Source organism: Notothenia coriiceps, unplaced genomic scaffold, assembly GCF_000735185.1.
Source record: "Notothenia coriiceps isolate Sejong01 unplaced genomic scaffold, NC01 NC01_scaffold00003129, whole genome shotgun sequence".
In the NCBI taxonomy this organism is placed as follows: Eukaryota; Metazoa; Chordata; class Actinopteri; order Perciformes; family Nototheniidae; genus Notothenia; species Notothenia coriiceps.
In genome coordinates this window covers 92680-111856 of record NW_011335830.1, presented here as the reverse complement: position 1 = coordinate 111856, position 19177 = coordinate 92680, and the positions used below count along the sequence as shown (strand labels likewise).

Genomic DNA, 19177 nt, shown 5'->3' with positions numbered 1-19177 from the left:
TGGATGATCCTGCGGTCCTGTGTCATGGATTGCGAGTCCTGGATCTTGAGTCGTGGCTGTGGTCCTGGATCATAAGTCCCACAGGATTGTTGACATCCTCGTGGATTCATCTTCTTATTATAGACACATGCATTTCCAAACATTTGGACTACCTATGTTGCAAATGTATTATCTCTTCAATTTACACACAGCATCTATTGCACGTCTGTCCGTCCTGGGAGAGGGATCCCTCCTCTGTTGCTCTCCCTGAGGTTTCTCCCATTTTTCCCTTTAAACTGTGGGTTTTCTCTGGAAGTGTTCCTTGTACGATGTGAGGGTCTAAGGACAGAGAGGGTGTCGTGTTGTCATACTGATATTCTGTACAAACTGTGAAGTCCACTGAGACAAATGTAACATTTGTGATATTGGGCTATATAAATAAACATTGATTGATTGATTGATTGAGATGAGGATGCCCTTGCGGAAAGAATAAAGGCTCTTCCTATTTTTCTTCCATCCGTGGCAGAGTGGTGGTTTCCTACATTGTTAAAAAATCACTAATATTTGGGGGTATTTCTGCAGCTGGGGCTCACTGACAAATCTCTTTATACCACTGAGATAACAAGGTCTGCCTGTCAAAAAACTAAGGCCTCATAAAAAACTAGTATTACATGCTTTGGCTGAGTTTGTAACCCTTTCATCTATAAATCTTACCAAGCCTGAAGCTGCTCTTTTGGCTTAATCGTAATCCAATCATCCATTACCTGTTATAGTTGTTTCACACAATAAGCATCGCAAAGAGAGCATAAAAAGACCTCCTCTTTACGTTATATCCCTTAATGTTCCATTGCTTTTTGCTTTACTCTGTTTTTATTTGCACATCTTTGCAGTTCCTTGTGAGTAGAATAAAAAATGCTTCAGGCCTTTACCTCCTCTGTTACAGCAGCAGCTTATGCTCTTCTACATGTTTCAGACTTTCAGTATGCTGAGGACATTTGGTCTTTGAAAGCTTGAGGTAAAACAAAAGCAGACAAGCAGCAACAAAGAGTCAGAAGAGGAAAGACAAGACTCAGAAGTGGGAATGTCAGCTCCCTTTAAACTTCTATACACCATAGACAACAACACAGTAAAGAGACTGAGCTGGAGCAGGGACGAATAAAAGAGTGTGTCCCCAAAACTAGTCCCATCATTCATTCTGATGCTTACTGAGAGATGGTGTTGATTGCAGATATAGGATATGCAGAAGGGTAGAAATACTAAGCAATTATTTATAATGGTTGTTTTTACTTTGCTTCACTAGCTTCACGGTGCTCCTCTATTTAAAGCTCCCGTCCACATTCACATGCAGTGTAATGTGACGTAACCACAGAGTGTCTGTCACATACGCTGAATGGGAACATGGGATAACATTCCAATGCAAACGTAAAGTGGATATTAACACATTCTGCTTGTCTTGTTATAGTCATGAAATAATCATTATCTAGGGCAGCCTCTCTCTCATTCCTATTTATTTATCTAATGTTAGCTTTTTGAATAAGTGTCACAGCAAGGTTTCAATTGTGACTTTATCATTAAAGCCTCATTATGAGAATGGGTATTCTGCCGACACTGAAATTGAAAATGCCTTCTTCTATTTCTGTTTTAAAGAGTTGGGAGTCCAATATGATTTGGCATACCAGCACTCCAATTTGGAAGTAGATGAAGATTACAACTTGAAGTCTGTGCCGAGAAAACTTATGTCTGAACTCAAATATACATTTATTTCAAGATTCTTCTCCTCCCAGAAGTGGCTATTAAGTGAGCAATTAGATCATAAGTTTGGAAATAAGGAAATCATGTTAAAATCTGTCATAACAGAAATGTAACTTCCTTATTAATAGCTGTGTTTGGAAAGAGAAACAGTTTGATTTGCAGCAACATCATGGACATTTCTCTTTTGTCAGATTTATATTATGAAACCATTTCCTGACTCAATAAACTAAATAAAAATCAGTACATTTCTAAAATCTACAGAATCAATACAAGTACAACATTGTGGATAAAACACTGCTTCTTTGTCACACAAAAATGAAAACCATCCAACAAAAACATCTCTCTTCCTCTTTTAACAGCCTAATGGACTCTCTCTGGTATTACAAATATACATTTTCCTTAACAAAACATAGCTAGATAAAGGTCTTGAGATTCCCTTACCTGCCATAGTTGAAATGCCGAGGATCACTCCGATGGATAACTCAATATGTGTTCCCTGGGAGGAACAAACAAACACAAACACACTCGTTATGGTTCATTTCATTGTTTCACTGATTTTATGTCGTATTTCTTAATGATGTAAAGTACTTTGAACTGCAAACCCCTGTATCAAAGGTGCTATATAAATAAAGTTATTATTATCATTATTATTTGTATGATTTTAAAATGTTCAATTTATTTTTGCCATGTTATAATACAAACAATCAGTGTAAGCTTATGTATGAGTTATAGCATGGAGTATATTGTATTTGTATGTTCTTTCTCCATGACATTCAGAGAGGAATACATCAATGAATTATTTAACGGAGGCTGACTTAGTGTCTCCTGTGCGTCATAACAAAAGGTTATTCTGGACTACAAAGCTTTTAAAGATATTTTCTAAAATGTCAGTCCCTCAGTTTCCTGGTTTTAGTGGATAATACAAAACTTAAATCAACCAAAGATCTAGGGTACAGTAGTTTATCAAAAAAGTACGGATTTAAAAAAGTACAGGCAGATAAATATTTGGTGCCAACACAATCTTTCTTTATCTTTTTGGCAAAGTTATTCCATGTCATTACTGTAGATGTAGGATATTCTTTATTGTTTTTTCCTTTGTATATATATCTCAGATGGTCTGTTCATTTCCCTGTAGATGCCTCTAAAATAATTTAACATCTCTGGGTTAGAAAATAACCCGGCTGTGAAAGCACACATTAAAAGGAAGCTGAAGAATATTATATTTTCATTTCCTGAGCAGGATCACATTGTTCCACTGTGGTTAGATTTCATTATTTAAACAACTTCACAAAGACTTAATAAGACGTGGGTATGCTTGTGGCAGACACACTGCTTAAAATGGTTTCAGATGAAATGAGAAATGGAAGGATTGAAGATGAGAGACAGAGTGCCAAACATGACAGGAAATATACTGAGCTATAAACACATTAGCATAAAATAAAGAGATTTCTCCTTTTTGCCTTGATGCTTCCTTCAAAGCTTCCTACAGTATCATAAATACATGCAATATATTATTCAAGCGCAGATTCAGTGGAAATCCATCTCTTCACACCGAGTGAATGTGTATTCGCAGTGAACTCCATGAAGCGGACACACTTACAGCTACGATCATAATGCAGTTATCCAGGAATCCAAATCCAACGAAAGGGATAGCGTTGTGCAGCAGGACTGTGAAATAACAAACAAACAATACATCACCATCAGTTGTGTTAAGGTCTTCATTAATATGCAATAACCCATTAGACATAATTGAGCATTTCAAAGCAGACCTCTGAGATACAACAACATTATTTCACAAGACACAAAACCCGTCCCTATTTAAAAGAAAATCATAGTCTAATCTAGTCATTTATTCACGAGAGTTTTAATATGTTGTTATACCAGGTCATTTGTAGCTTTTTTGTAACATCCACAGTGTAATCCAAGTGTGAAGATTGTTAGTTTATTCCCTAAACTTTATAGAATATGTGACATAAAATGATTCATTTAACCCCATAGATATTTTTAAAGTACCATAATGTGTTATAATGTGGGTTATAACCCTTTACTTTCTATAGCACAGTCAAGACCATTTGAATATTTTTCCACCTCACATTTGGAAAAGCACCAATGGGTATCATCTTTGAAAATCCAAAAAGGAATGAGATTCAACCTTGACCTTTTGTGTGAGTAGTGTTATGAATATAAAGCAGCTCCATTTCCTCCAAGAAGCTATCAAAATGTATATATTTTACACAGAGTAATGTATTTGTCCCTTTACATGTGTAAAGCGAGTGTGTGTGTGTGTGTGTGTGTGTGTGTGTGTGTGTGTGTAACATGTTTAGACAAGCTACAGTGGAATATCATTTTGCTGCGATGAAAGTGAATTTCAAATGTCACATCCTGAGAAAGGTCTAGCTTATTATGGTTTTAAATTTGAGCAAAGTTAAAGCTAGTGTTCTGCAGAAAAGGGATTGCTTTAAAGAATAATAGCTCCTGAATGCCACTAATGTATTTAATCAAGCTCTTGTTTTACTGCAGCTCTGCCTGAATTGAAAAGAAGAATTTCCAATCTTGAAGTGTGACTACATACAAACACCTACACAGTCACTTCCTAAACGCAGACTTGACTGTAATACTACACCAGGGGCAGCTTTGGTTGAATGTTGAAGAGCACTCCATCTCTTAGCGGTGAGACCTTACGCTTCTCTGAAGAAAAACAACTAGACGCTCAAGAGTGAAGTGAAGGAGACATTCTATTATTCTAGCTCTGCAGAACGCTTTCATACAAAGCATCACCTGTTGCACTACAGTTCCGACATGACTACCGTATGTTTTAGTCATCTATCACAGCTTTTGCCAATGACGTAAAAGGCCTATTCCAACTTAAAACGGACCGCATAGCTTTTTTTTAACGTCAGGGATAACTAAGATATCCACATTATATTTCCCAATGAGAACTCCTTATCTCCCCAAGAGCGGAAATTAAAAATAGAATCCTCTGGCTATAGTAGTTCCCATAAATGTACTTTTTGTGAACACTACAGGAATGAAATGACTATGAAGCTGTTCCTCAATTTTTAAGTGGGTTAGGGTTAGGGTTTATCACGCCTGATCTTTACCCTAGTTACTGCCATCAGGCCACACTGTAATCATGTGCTATTAACCTTTTGTTCTGTTGTATTCTGTGCAGAGGAATGGTAGGTCTGCCCTCTGTGCTTTCCCTATGATCGCAGTGCGTCTAAACCAACCTACTCTTATCTTAATTAATGCCAAGAAACATTCAGAGCTGTGGAGAGTTTATAAGCAGCTTCCGATGCAAGTGGCATACTAAAACGGGTATGATTACAATTATCAGCTTTTGTTTTTTAAATATTAAAAAACACACAAAATCATTATCTTTTTGGATTTGCTGGAACAAACGATACCACTGTTGAGATTTTCTTTGGCAAACCTCAGCTCCAAATTGCAGTCTCATTTACTCAGTTAAGTCTGCAAAGAGATGAAGCTTTACCAAGGATTTGATCATTTATTAGTTTTTAAGCTTACTTCATGACTTTTAGGTCGGAGTGTTATGAATCAAAAGTTGAGTGGATGTGTTTTTTTCAGTAAGTACACTTTTTCCACAGAAGTCATCGTCACGTGAAACTCCCAGTAGGAGATAAGCAAGGCATTGATATACACAACACAAAAACGCTGCTGTCTTGAGGAAAATCCCGACTGTTGTGTTTGACGCTGTTGCTACGGCAACAGCCGAGTACATATTTTTTTCATTCGGCTGTGCAGAAAACACTGAGCTTTAGATGAGAGATCTCTCACACAATGTCTCGGTTTCTACTCATAGTGAAAGTCTTTGCTTTTGGACAGGATCAAATCAATGATCACAAGTTGATATGAACCATACCAAGCAGCTGGAAGCAGGAGGAGAGAGATCTGAGGGCATGCCACTACTTGAGCAGCGCAGAGTGAAGTATGCCTATTTTTAGCTGAGTGTGTGCAGGTGTGAGTCTGTCACCTTCAATATTAACTGGGAATTTATCTGCTCACACATTCTATAGATCTAAACTAAATAACATCTCACACCAAATACAGAGTGCTGCAAATGTTGTTACATTTAGTGATCTTCTTTAGGGCCTGTCCTTTTCCCCATCACTCTGCACTGTGCTAATTCTGTTTATTTAAACTAACTTTAAATGTTATAACAATTTGTAATAGATCATGCAATTCTTCCGGTTTTTGCCTTGTAAATTATAGTATTTACTAACCACAGGAACAGCTTCAGTGGAAGGAACAGTTGGATCTTACAAACCATAAACATTAATCAATAAATATACGATATAAAGGGTCATTAACTGTTCAGACAGTGCCTGCTACTGTACAGCAGCTGGAGTACAAGGAGTCTGTTTACAGTGAGGAGACACAGTCTTAGTCTTGATATCTGGACTGTTTGTTTTCTTTTTCTATTTAACAGCTTTTGAGTATGTGTATGTGTGTTTGTGTTGTACTCTGCTAACTGTTGTGGGAACTGTAAAGGACTCAAGCACAGTGTACAGCATGATGTAATAGCTTAATATTGTGTGCTTTGTGTCATAAAGTCATAAGATGATTTGAACTGTACAGTAGAATCAGCTTTAATATATATCCTTGGGTACCCATGTGTTTGCTACATCAGGTGCAATATCTAATGCCATATCTGCAGATGGAAAACGTAAAACCCACAAAGCCACCTGCAGCATGTATTCCCTGTCCTTTGGAGAGGACATGGAAAGAAAGTATCAACATTGAAACCACAACACCCGGCTCATTAACGTTCATTAAGAATGATCTTCATTAATCTTCCTGCTTCATAGACCGTTAAATGAGCAATGTCAAAACAGGCGGCCATGCAGGTTTAAGGAGAATATATTTATTAATCAAGTACTCCTTTAACCACTCTAAATACAGAAAATAATTAAATACACATAACCACATACATGCAATTCCTTTTAAAGCATAGGGCAATATTACAATGTAATGAGAATGCTTACTATATCTGAGCTCTCCTGAAGTAGGGGCTGAAACTTCAATCTGACCTGAAAAAGAAGAAAGAGAAGGAGAAATGTATTACAAAGCTTCTGCATCGCCTGTGGCCTGCGTCAACATGAAGGGGAAAAGGCAAAGGGGAGATAGAGGAGAACATTTGAGCAAGCAATGTGTTAGAGGAGATGAAAGGAAGCGAGGAAGAGGAGCAAAGAGCATGTCCCTGTTTGCCCCCTCCCCTGAGTGAGAGATGGAGAAGGAGAAAGGCGACGTGAAGAATGATGATTCTGCTGCCAGTCAGGACTCAGAGGTACCCTGCTTATAGTGTGTGTGTGTGTGTGTGTGTGTGTGTGTGTGTGTGTGTGTGTGTGCCAAGAACTTACTCTAAGTATTTATAAGGTCATTTTAAATAGCTGGTCATTTCCTAGAGTAGGCATTAAAACTAAAACATTAAAAACGAATTATCCATCTTTTAATATATAAAGTTTAGGCTGTAACATCACAAAATACAAAGAAAGAAACAAAACATCTGCCTCCCTCCTGTCCGCTGTCCCCACCCCACCTCACTTCCTCCTTTCCTTTCATGACTCAGTGTCGCATTACGAGCGTCAGGCCAGAGCCTTCAGTTCAACCCCCGTCTCATGTTGCTGACAAAACAACGGACAATTCTTCACCTCAGGGAGTGCCCTTAAAATAAAGCTCACACATTCACTGAAGCACCCACACTAACACTAGTATATGTTCATCATCCTTATTATTTTCGCACACAAACTGTCATTAACTCCTGCTTCTGCACTGCCTTATGAAATATTATCTTTCTAATTCCCTTAGAGAAGTGTAAAGGCTTTGTCTCATTTGACAGCTTTTGCTAAATTCTCTAAGGTACAATAACATAATCTATCAAACTACAAGAGAGGAAGAAAGCAACAGAGATGAATATCCTAACACAGGAAGACTGATGGCTGTGCCGAAACACATTTCTCTCCATTAAAACGTCATTCATGGGTGCTTCTAGCTTTTAATTAAAGACTTTCAACGATTCCCCCTGTGCCCTTCTGTAAGCTGATGCATCAAATCCTCACTTATCTCACTGAAACCTCAGCTGATCAGCTGATGCTGTTACATAACAACAATTGCTGTAAGACTTTAAATGAGACTTGAACATTTCAAAGGTACTGCGAAGCCATGCAATTTTCCATACAAGCATTTGAAACTTCGATAAGTTCATAAACAGTGAATTGCCTAAATTTTTTAAATAAAAATAACTAAAAACCTCATCCGCATTCAATAATTTCAAATTGATAATTAGACTTTGTTACAGTAAATCCACACCAAGCCCCCAGGAAGTGCGCCTGACTGTGCCCAACATTCGTTGTGTCCAAACGGCGGTACTGCAACTGCCGTATCAGTCCGTGACGTCACCCGGCCCAAAACTACTTTTTCCCATTGACTAACATGGGGAAAGAGACGTCTGTAAACCGGTGGATAATTTTTTTGTAACTAAATAAACTATAAATTAACTATTTTATAGCCCTTATTAGAATCATTTGGTCCTTAAAGTTGTAAAATGCACTAAAAGCCAAATCTAGATTTATTTTCTCTCTCCATTCATTCTAGTGAGGCAGAGAGTGGGAGCTCAGGGGGCGGGGCTTAAGGAGCGCATGCTCTGTGAGCGCACATACGGGTTCTTCTGCTCTGGCAGCCAGGCATGACGGGTAATCTGTGACGTTTCGCTCTCTCAAAAGTTGGGCCATTTTGACTTCATGTGCCAATGAGCAGATCTCATAGGAAAGAACGAGACCCCGCCTCCCACGCTGTATCCAGTTCTTATTATACATCCATGGTCCACACGGCAGCGTGCCTTGAAGCTTGCCGGTGGGCGTGTCTGGCGTGCGAAAAACAACCAATCACATTAATCTCCCGCCCTGGACACACAAGCACGCGGTTTGATTGGCTAGAGCTTGTACTGGCATATGATTTGACGACGCTTGAAAAATTGAACTTTTCTCAACTTTCGAAGCGAGCAACAGAGGCAAAGCGACGCGACGGAACCATAATGCAGTTCGGCAAAGCATGACGTCACCCCATTCAAAGAGAATGGGAAGCGTCTCCGTTGAAGCAACGCACGCTTCCGTGTGGACGGGCCGTTACTCAGAGAAAGAAAAATATGTTATACTCAGCTTGCCACTCTTTTTTTCATGCAAGATCTACTGTTAATATCAGTTGTATCAACCACAACACTGGAAGGTCAGTTAGCTGGTTGATGTGCTAACAGCTTTGAGGGACGATAGTACAGTATAATAGACATGAACGTTAACCTAGACTAATTCATGAAAGATTTGTCCCCTAAAGGGGCCTACACACCAAACTGACACCAAAGAACACGTCCCGACGGACCTGATTGTTGTGTCGCCTCACGTCTCCTGCGTCTTGGCCAACAATCACACTGGAACACACCGCAAAGACTTCAGCCGCCGGCCAAGTAGCACGTACAAACTGCACATGCGTGAGTGGCAATAACTCTCCTTACCAGCAGGCGGCGGTAGTGTGTATTCTTCATTCAAAAGAGGCAACAACCGGAAGACAGACTGCGTGATAACCGAGAGAAGAAGAACAGACTGCGTGATAACCGAGAGAAGAAGAACAGACTGCGTGATATAAACAAACAACAAATAGCCTGTGCGTTCCATTTTCACTCTAAAACGAGAAGCTCATGGAGCTTTCCCGAACCTGTGTCGAGAGCTGGAGTTCAATTGAAATCTCAGATTTGCCTTCTTAATAGTGTGTTTGGGTCCCTCACTTCCGTTTCGCTTCTCATGCACTGATTCGGTAAGCTGAACAGCCAATCAGTGATATCTTTAGCCGACGGCCTTTTACCGACAGCCGGCGGAAAGTGTCGGCACGGCCGAAAAGACACGACGGGGCGGGACACACAAATCTGAGTAGGGCAACAGGACGCTCATCGACGGCTAGACATCTATCGACATCTATCGTCCTTATGTGTGTAAGGATCTTTAAACTGACTTTTCAAAACATTATTCTTGAAAAGAAGAAACATCTGTTGTCTGGGCCAAGACTGATTTTCCAGTTTCTGAAAGATCCTTCTTCCTCATTGATGGATAACATTTGGGCGAAGATAAAATGCCCAGTTGATAATTTTCTTCACAAAGTTTTGTCTCACCAAACTATTTCCCAGAGGGCTGATGGCCATACATTGAATGGCCAACATTTTTCTATCCGTCCAATTTTAAGAAGGAAAGGAGTATGCAATACAGCCTTGCGCTCCAAATCAGAAGCAAGTTCCTGCTATATTCTCCAATTACTTAAAAAGAATGAAATTACAGGCGAGTCACCGTCCCATCACCACTCACATGAGAAATCCCATTAATGAGATACAAAATCCCTGAAGATCTTCCCCTCCCAATCCACTGGGCTTCATCCAGATATGTATTAGAGCTGCAGAGCTGACCTGGCAGACTATTGGCCCAGAACTGCAGTGGTATAAAGTATTGATTGCATGCTATCTCAACTCCCCAGAGCGTATGTGTCAAGAGAATTCAATTACAACTGACGGGAGTGCTGAAAACATTTATTGCCTTTGGTAAGTAGCTAACCACGAGCATGATTAAATACCAAAGCAGCCATGTTTCATTCGTCTTGAAGCCTCTCTTATCTTGGACCCTCATACTGCAGAAATACCTGCACAGCACATCTTGTGATTTGGGCACAGATCTCAACTGTTGAGGGCCAAATCAGATACAATAATTATCATATGCACGTCCCACAAATCTTGGTCTTCCCAGCATTTTTAGCATTTAGTTTGGAGTGAGAAACTTAAACTATTTAGATGTTTTGTATGTTTTATTGCACAATTAAAAAAGAAAACAGAGAAAATGTAAATAGCAAATGAAAGTATATGTGCAGTTACACTATGGGCTTATCTAAAGAACCTCAATTAACAAAGATATTGGACTTGATGATGGTGCTAGATGAAAAGTCAGGGGATCATCACGTCTATTGCAAATCAACCCAAGCAGGGTGTGAATGTTTGTAGTGCATTTCACACAGTCAAACAGTTGGGCAGTACATTTTGTGACTGGCAAAGCAATCGAGCCATACTGCCACAGCATTTTTAAAAACTGTGATATTCATGTCATCTCAAAATTCACTTCAGCATCTGAATGATAATGTGCTTTGTCTGGCAGCCTGTTTAATCTCCTATTGATGTGAAACTGTATGGCCTACACAGACAGCCAGACCTCCAACTCATCTTCATAAATAATTATAATATACTGCTGTGCTGGCTTTAGCCTTAGCATTTTGGCTTTACTTGCTGCTTGCTGCTCTAAAAGTGTCTGTTCGAAGAGGCAACCATTAGCACTCAACTTCTTGTTTGCTGTGATTGTTTAAGGATGTGAAAAAGTCACGCTTCCCTGTCTTTGTTTTACCGAGACAATTGGATCAGTCCACACTTTTGGTGCCAGCGCGGCATGAAATGTGTGAACAACAGAGTTTTAGATTTAGAGATAAGCATGAGAAAAGCCAAGCTCTTTCTCTGCAAAACGTATTAATGACCAATACATGCTTGTGTGTCTGTATAGTGAATGAAAATGATAAGAGTATATATACGTTTTTCTGCCAATTCAGGCGTTTGTGTTACAGAGGTAGAAAAAATAACCTTTGCAAGGGCATTTTTTATTGCAGTACAATGCAGTTTGTGTGTGTGAGAGTGGGCTGTACTAAGAAACATAATTGTTGTCACCGAAGGACTTTATAGATTTTTAGTTCACTTTCTCACACAGAGTGCATCAGAGTGTGGTTTGATACATCACAGACTGCAGAGTGAGTGTGGGTGTGTGTGTGTGTGTGTGTGTGTGTGTGTGTGTGTGTGTGTGTGTGTGTGTGTGTTTATCTGTACGGATTTATATCATCATTGTATTATTGTCTTCATTTTGTGTGCAAGCCTATTGTTCTGATGTGTGTGACCAAGCATGCATATACTGTATCCGTGTGTGTCTGTGAGATCAGTAGAACAGAAACAATAGAAGGCTACATCCATTCATCACCCGCACTGCACCTTGATATTCTCCGGTGATTTATGAGGCAGGAAAGAGCAAATTTCACAGCACGCAGAATGGGGGTCAGTGGCAGGGACAGTCATTAATAAACAAAAAATAAGAGAAACATTTTGGGGAAAAAACTTTTTATAGCATAAGGTTTTGTACATTTTAGGTTGAATTGATATTTGTTGGAGAAATTATTTGCACAAAAAAAAGTTTACAACCAAATGGAAAGCAATCAATACTCAATTATATATTTCTCCATCTATTTAGTCTAACGTAGTTCAGGCAGAATGAGTCTACCTTAAAGCTGTAGATTTGCATATAAATGCACATTTGAAAGAAAGTCTATCTTGTTCTAGTCCCTTTTACATGTCTACAGGAGGACTTTTAAAAGTCACCTCACAACTTAATATAGTCTGTCTGCTGAGGAGAAAATAATAAGTAGTCAGTGTACCCTTGTGAGAGGGAATTCAAAAGCACTGGTGCATGACCACACAAAAACAGAAGCCTTACATTTCAGCAAAGTATCTTTTCCCCCCTGTGGGTTCAGCGAACTCTAGATGGCAGGTAGACAAATATATACACCAGTGCATTCCCTGAGTGCCAATTAGCGAAGCTGTGGAGGGCCTGAGACAAAACACAGAAACAGACAAAAACAACCACAACTCCTTGAAAATACCCCCCAGACAAACCACAAGCGACAGCAGGGAAAATAAGAGAATAGCCTTGCTTCCTCTCCGTCTTGAAGTTGGCACCCAGCCAGTAATGAAGGACGAAGCAAAGAATAGCATATGATAAAAAGAGATATATTTTTAATTGATCAAGTGACTGCCTAAAATAACTCAGAGAGCCGCACACTGAAGACAGTTAACAACAGAGATAAAGGTACTTGGAAGCCATGCATTTAACATGAAGTGCTTATACCAATAATAAAATGTGCTAGTAAGAACACTATCATCGTATTTCCTGTATTACATTTTCTCCCATAAAGATGGGGATACAGGACCACAGATTCCACTTATATAACATAAAGTGCTCACCACAGTTATGATGCAAGTGGATCCAAATCCTGCATCAGCCCTCATTATACAAAAACCTGTTTTCACTCAAGTTAATTGCAGTTAATTACATGCACCTGGCGTCCTGGCTGTCAATTAGTCATTGACCAGATTACTAGAATCAAAGCCCATATTCTTCAACGGTACTGCACAGGTGTTTCTAATGCTACTTAGAACCTTAGTTTAGCTGTGTACAAACCATATTCCAGTTTCTCTTTTATGCTCCTTCTTAGTGTGGGACGACTTTGTGTTTTTAATGGATGGCTGTTATTGTACATAGCAAATGCAGGGAATTTGCAACAATGAGAAATTGGCACAAACCTGCATCTTTAACCAGGTTCTACACAAATGTACAATTGTTATGCACTGACTATTCCAGGTGGTTTCAGCCATGCGAGTGCTGTTTACCATGCTCTATTGTTCACTACTGGTGCTGTTTTACTGTTCTTGTTGCATAAGCAAGGGACCTGGGTCAACACCTTCTGTTTTCAAAATGTGAATTTTGGCTCCAGGCACAGACGGTAGCAGTTTTCTTTTGTGAAAAGCTGTACAGTGCATCCCCAGTAACAAAAAGCAGCAGTTTGCTAGCTTGTTAGCATAGTGGAATTTTGTTTTTGTAGTTGTTGGTGAGCTAAAAGGAGAGTAAGTATTCGACTAACACGTCAGGCAGATATAACAAAGCAGGCTGCTAAAAAGAAAATGATTTTCTATGATGCAGATTCAATATACTGTATATACTTCCAACAGGCTGGTCCACGGACAAGCTAGTGAAATAGGCAGCCTAGTATTTATCGAAGTTAAACTTGGAAGTATTTCAAAGCAGTAAATACAACCCTTGAGGGAAATGTTAAACTGATCATCTCCAATAAGGGCTGACTGAGGTCTTGAGGGACTGCAGTGGCAGCCATGGTGACTGTGTAGCAAGGTCAGTTACAGAAGCCTCTGAGGGACAAACCAAGGAGAAAACAAGGAGGTGTGATGTATAGTGTGTTACAGTACACCTCACATAAGTGTGAAAGGGATAAGAGTAGGAGAGATGAGAGGACAGTGAGGAGACCATAATAGCATCAGAAATGGCAGAGAAAGTGTGTTATCATATTTTCCCCTGCAAACTCCGAACAGAAACCGATCCATCTCTGTCCCTTAAACTGTCAAGTTCATAACCTTGTGATCGAAAGGACAGACTCACAAAAACAAGCCCCACCTTGAATATCAAACACAACCTGCTGTGCATAATATTATTACCAGGCTTCTGTGGTGCCTGTGTAATTTGGTTCATGACTTGATCCATCTGTCACAAATAAGAAGAGCCATATGCAGTGACTTTCTTTCTCTCTTTTAGTTTAATTGAATCATAAACCAGATTGCCAACTAGAAGACAATCTCACATACTTGGCTCAATATGGCACATTTCCCTCTTACAAAGACTCATCATTTGAAAATGAGGCTTTCTATGTATAACAACAAATCACAAGTTTTAAATATAGTGATTCTTAATGTCAGTGTTATTAGTAAAACATTTGCACAAGTAATGGATTACAGGTCAGCTGCTCTCAAAAGCTACATTAGCATGCCTGGCTAACTTGCTTCTTCCTACAGTAGGCTAACTAAGGGTTACTTTCAAAGGGCAAGGAGTGTTTCATTATCATAAGCTTGATTTCATGTTAAGTTATCATACACAATTAAGACCCCTGACTGAGCTCTTGTTTTGAAACATATCAGGGGCAGCATTTGTATCCAAATTAGGAAGCTAAGTAAGCTAAATTAGCTCGCTAGTTATAGATAATAAAGTTTATCTCTGACAGTTGTCATTTAGGCCAGCAAAATGAACTGTATTTGGAAGCCTACTTTTGCCTATCCCCCCATCCAATCCCAGGGAAAACAATTTCAAAGAAAAGACTAACAAAATTGATCTGTCACTGTTGTCATTGTAAACTGACACTTGTAACATTTGAACAGGCTTAGCAACAGTCAGTTGTGGTAAAATGCTATATGGGGAAAAAATCCCCTATCATGATCAACATCAATCTGCTTTTTTTTTTTTTTCAGTCATCACCAATAGCAGGTAGCACTTGGGTTCAGCACACATTGCAGTTCAAACTAAGTTTCCAATGAAAAAACACTCAGTGAAAGTATCCTTGGCGTGCGGAGAATGATTATGTGTTAATGGATGCAGCTCTGTTGTTGGCAGCAAACTACTCTCAATAAATACATACTGTTTGTTATTACAGTCTGTGTGATGAATGTTGGGTTTTCTGTTAATAAATTACCAGTCACAGCAATGTCCAGCGGACAGAAACCAAGCTGAGTGTCTGGCAGGTTATTAATCCAAGTAGCCTAACTCAGCGATAATCACTATTGCTATTTAGTAAAGGCAATTAACAGCATAATGGGAGGCATCATTGACTTGCAAATTCTCAACAATGCCAGTCCTTTTTTTTCATACCAGCCTGAAGAGAATTGTGATTGAGCATGGGTCACGGCAGGTTAAATGTCACCATGGACTACCATTATGCAGCAGTGTGTGTGAATTAGCATGACTATGAGACCTGTGGCGGGATGGAGGAATAAAAAGGTGGTCTCCTTTGTCAGTTTAGGCAATGAGGCTATATCTGAAAGGCGGACAGACCGGATATGGTTTCCCCTTTCAACATCAGAGGTGGAATACGATATCAGCAGGCCCTATTAGAGCAACACACTCAGCATAGCAAATATGCGCCATCCTTTTCGGAACAGACAAACATGAGGAAACAGGATTGAAGCTTTGAAACATAAAGGGTTTCAAACGTTAGGAGAAATAAATGACAGGTCGTAAAAGAAAATGAAAGAAAGAGCATGTTTGTTAATGCCCCTGATATGCCCACTTTGTAGTACAATCATAAAGGTCACCTATTATGCAAATTCCACTTGTTTGTATGTCTTTTATACATAAATATGTGTCGCGTCTGTGTTAAGAGATTCTGAAAGTTTCAGGAAAAAATGTTCCCTCTCTTTTCGTCCTGATCCATTTACTGTATATAACAATCTGTCTGAAAATGAGCTGATCAGATTTTGGCCACTTTGTGATGTCACAATGTTTTTTTGGGTTGTGCAACCAATCACCAACCAAGGTAACCCCCACCCAGCTTATCAGCTGAGTCTCCTCCTAGAGTACCATTATGTTTTTCTAAACAAACATCTCGCAGAGGGGCGTGGCCAGCAGCAGCTAATTTGCATTTAAAGCTACAGACACAGAATCTGCACTTTTGAAACAGGGCTGAAACAGAGGGGTTTATGGGATGCTACAATGATCTGTTTGGTATTTCGAGCCAAACACTTCAGAGACATGTTTTGTATATATCTGAGAACTATAATATATTGATGAAAAACAGTATAATAGGGGTCCTTTAAGGGTCACTGAAGTGAAAGTCATAAAGTTGATCCAGACGCCCCCCTTTACTTGCTGTGTTTTCCTCTTTTGCATCTCTATTTAGCTTTCCGTGTACATTACGTTTCCATCCTCTGGGCCATGAAGGGAAATAGCTTCCATCTCAATTCCTCTCACGTTTTCTTCTTCACCAGCAGGTCTGTGGGAAAGCATGGAAGTGTGCTGGATGTCACTGAGTCACTCGGTATCTGAGGATCACAGGGGGCCAGATGGAACACAAGGAACTCCGGCTGCTTCCTTTATCTGCTGCTGCTCTCCTCTCCTGCTCCTATAAGTCATTGCTTCAATTCTCTACACTTTTGACAATTCTATTAGAATGTAAGGATGACTCCTGTTTCCTGTGATTGTGATATTTCTCCAATAAAAGGGAATAGATCAAAATGTTAAGATAGTATGGAATCAACTGATTCAAATCTAAGAAGGTTGTCAGATTACGTGATGCAGCATTTGTCTTTCAGTAAATCATATCATTCCAACTAATAGTTCATCATAATATAATCCCAGTCCCATTTTACGTTGTTACCATGCTTAATTGCAAAACATGGGTAGGAAATAACACAAACATTTATCTTTTTGCCGCAGCCCAATATTTATTTTCAGTGCCAGGAGCTGTGTAGTAGTATCACTAAATGGTCTCTGACAATTTAATTACTGAGACCTTGTTCATGACGATGAATCATCAAAATCCACACTTTACTCTGCTCTAAGGGGTTAGTCTTATTATTATTATTATTAAGAACTGTCTTGAGACGTAATTTAATTAATTATCTTTGAAACAACTCCCAATGTTCAGATATGAACAACTCTGTCTTCTAACTCTAATACTTTCTTCAAATAATGGGGAGAACGAGGAATCTCTACCAATATTTTGACCCTCCTAAATGAAGCCTCGATCCCATCCAGCAAGTTAAATGTACTTTTGTATGTTCCACATTTCTCTGATACAATTTAACCACTTTTCATGAAGAAAAATGAATGAAGACCTAACTAGAAATAGCTGTTTGTCATTAAAACAAAAGACAAAGTAAATTTGACCCCAGACTGTGTACCACCACTTCTAAAGAATTATGAGTTAAGTTGTTAAATCTGAAAACAGATCATAATAACTAAGCCTTCCCTAATGCACCAATACTCCCTTTGCAGCACAGTATGCTTTAACCAATGGAAGAGACGTGAAAGGGGTTGTTTGTTTGGACTAGCAGAATAATGTTACTAAAGACACTGAAGTTCTCCTTCTCAGGTCTACAGATTGTTTTAGCAAAGTTCAACTCATTAATTCGATTTTTGAGTGAACAACTAGTTTCTAGCTGCAGCAATAAGCATACAAACTTAGGACCAAACAGCAGAAAAACAAAGTTAGAACCTGGCGGTGAACAGGGTGGAACATTTAGCAATTAAAGAAGCAGCTATTCCCCACAGGATTTTGTGGAGACCAAAACTATAGCAAAAAAGGACAGATGAACTACTCCGCAATAAATTCAGAAGACCTGAATCACAGGAAGTGTAGATAAGCAACCCAACACAAAGATATGCTGGTGAGCTTCAACCACAAGAACACAGCCAGCTTCCTCCACATTCAGAAAACCTGCTTATAACCCTCAGGTATATAAATTCAGGCCAGCGAGAGAGTGAGATCAGCATCACTGATTCAGCTAATCTGCAGCCCTGATACAGCACAGGTAAGACGATCCCTGAGGGTATTAATAACATGAAAGTGAGGATGGCAGAGGCAGGGCCCGCAGGTGAGAGAAGAGGAAAGAACCTGTCCTCTGCCTACAGTCATTTTATTATGATCTTAATTGTTTGAGAATTTTGAGTGGTTTTAATCCTAAAAAATGTTCTCTTTTAATAACCCAAGAAATTTCAATTGATTTGATCAGGTGCATTTCACAGGAAACCGTCGGGACTCTAAATCTGGCTCAAGATGTAATAACATCCCTCTATTTTCATGCCACACTTATATGATGTAACATTTTTGCTGGTAAGATTTGAATGTCCTTTGGTGCAACTTGAACATGTTACATTGGTCCAAAATCAGAGCGAGACTTTGTGTCTCTTTGTGTGATATTAAACCCACCACCATGAGGATCATCAAGGATTTACCACTCAGTTCAGTGTTGATATTACTCGCTCGGAGCATGTGGTCCGGATGCAATCATCCACATCGGACAGGAAAATAATGATGTATTATTAGGAGCTCCGAGCATGGAGAATCTCATTGAAACGCCTTGTAATGATAGGTCAGCTTCTCCAATTTTCTGTGGCAATTCCCCAGAGTCAGGAAACAGAGTGGGAATGAGGAAGGTATTTCATATCAGCTGAAAGACAAATAGGGTTACGGTATTTTTTTTCCCCCCTTCTAAAAAAGGTGATTTAATATCTGAAATGAGGAAAAACAATATCGTTGAGAAGGGTAATGATCATTACAACATCTCATGGTCTTGCAGTCTTTTTCCTGTTTGCAATATTACTGACAATGCCAAGCTAACAATAATTTCCATCATCTGCTCTACCATCTCTGTAATAACCGCTAAAAAAACACCACCATTATTATCAAGGCTAAAATGAAAGCATTCTTGTGTTCAAGAGAGAAGTGATGGACTACTTTGACCCAGTCGATCCTGTAAATAATCAATACAACCACTGACATGCTTACCTTCCCTAGTTAAACTTGTTTTGAAGCCCTTTTGCATTCAGAGTTAATTGTGATGCAACATTTGTTTTGTCTTTTTCCTCCATAAAAGCTACTATGGCAATGTAAAAAGTACAAATGCAGAACAACTAAAATCTTAACTAGTACTTAACTAAACGTTTAAGCCAATGTCAAAGGGTTGCTGATGTTCATAATGTCAGTCTGGGCTGTAATTTGCACATGTTGTTGCTAATTGATATTTAGAGCC

General features: G+C 39.2%; 1 protein-coding gene across 1 annotated transcript in view; it reads right to left on the bottom strand.

Annotated features, from left to right (window-relative positions):
- The window catches only part of LOC104941103 (transmembrane protein 65), a 34804-nt gene that overhangs the window by 13446 nt on the left and 2181 nt on the right, over positions 1-19177 (bottom strand). Inside the window, exons 3-5 of the mRNA XM_010766151.1 lie at positions 6738-6782; positions 3332-3399; positions 2173-2227 (exon numbers count right to left, since the gene is read on the bottom strand). Of these exons, the coding sequence (XP_010764453.1) occupies positions 2173-2227; positions 3332-3399; positions 6738-6782 (168 nt within the window). The remainder of the gene's footprint in view (positions 1-2172; positions 2228-3331; positions 3400-6737; positions 6783-19177) is intronic.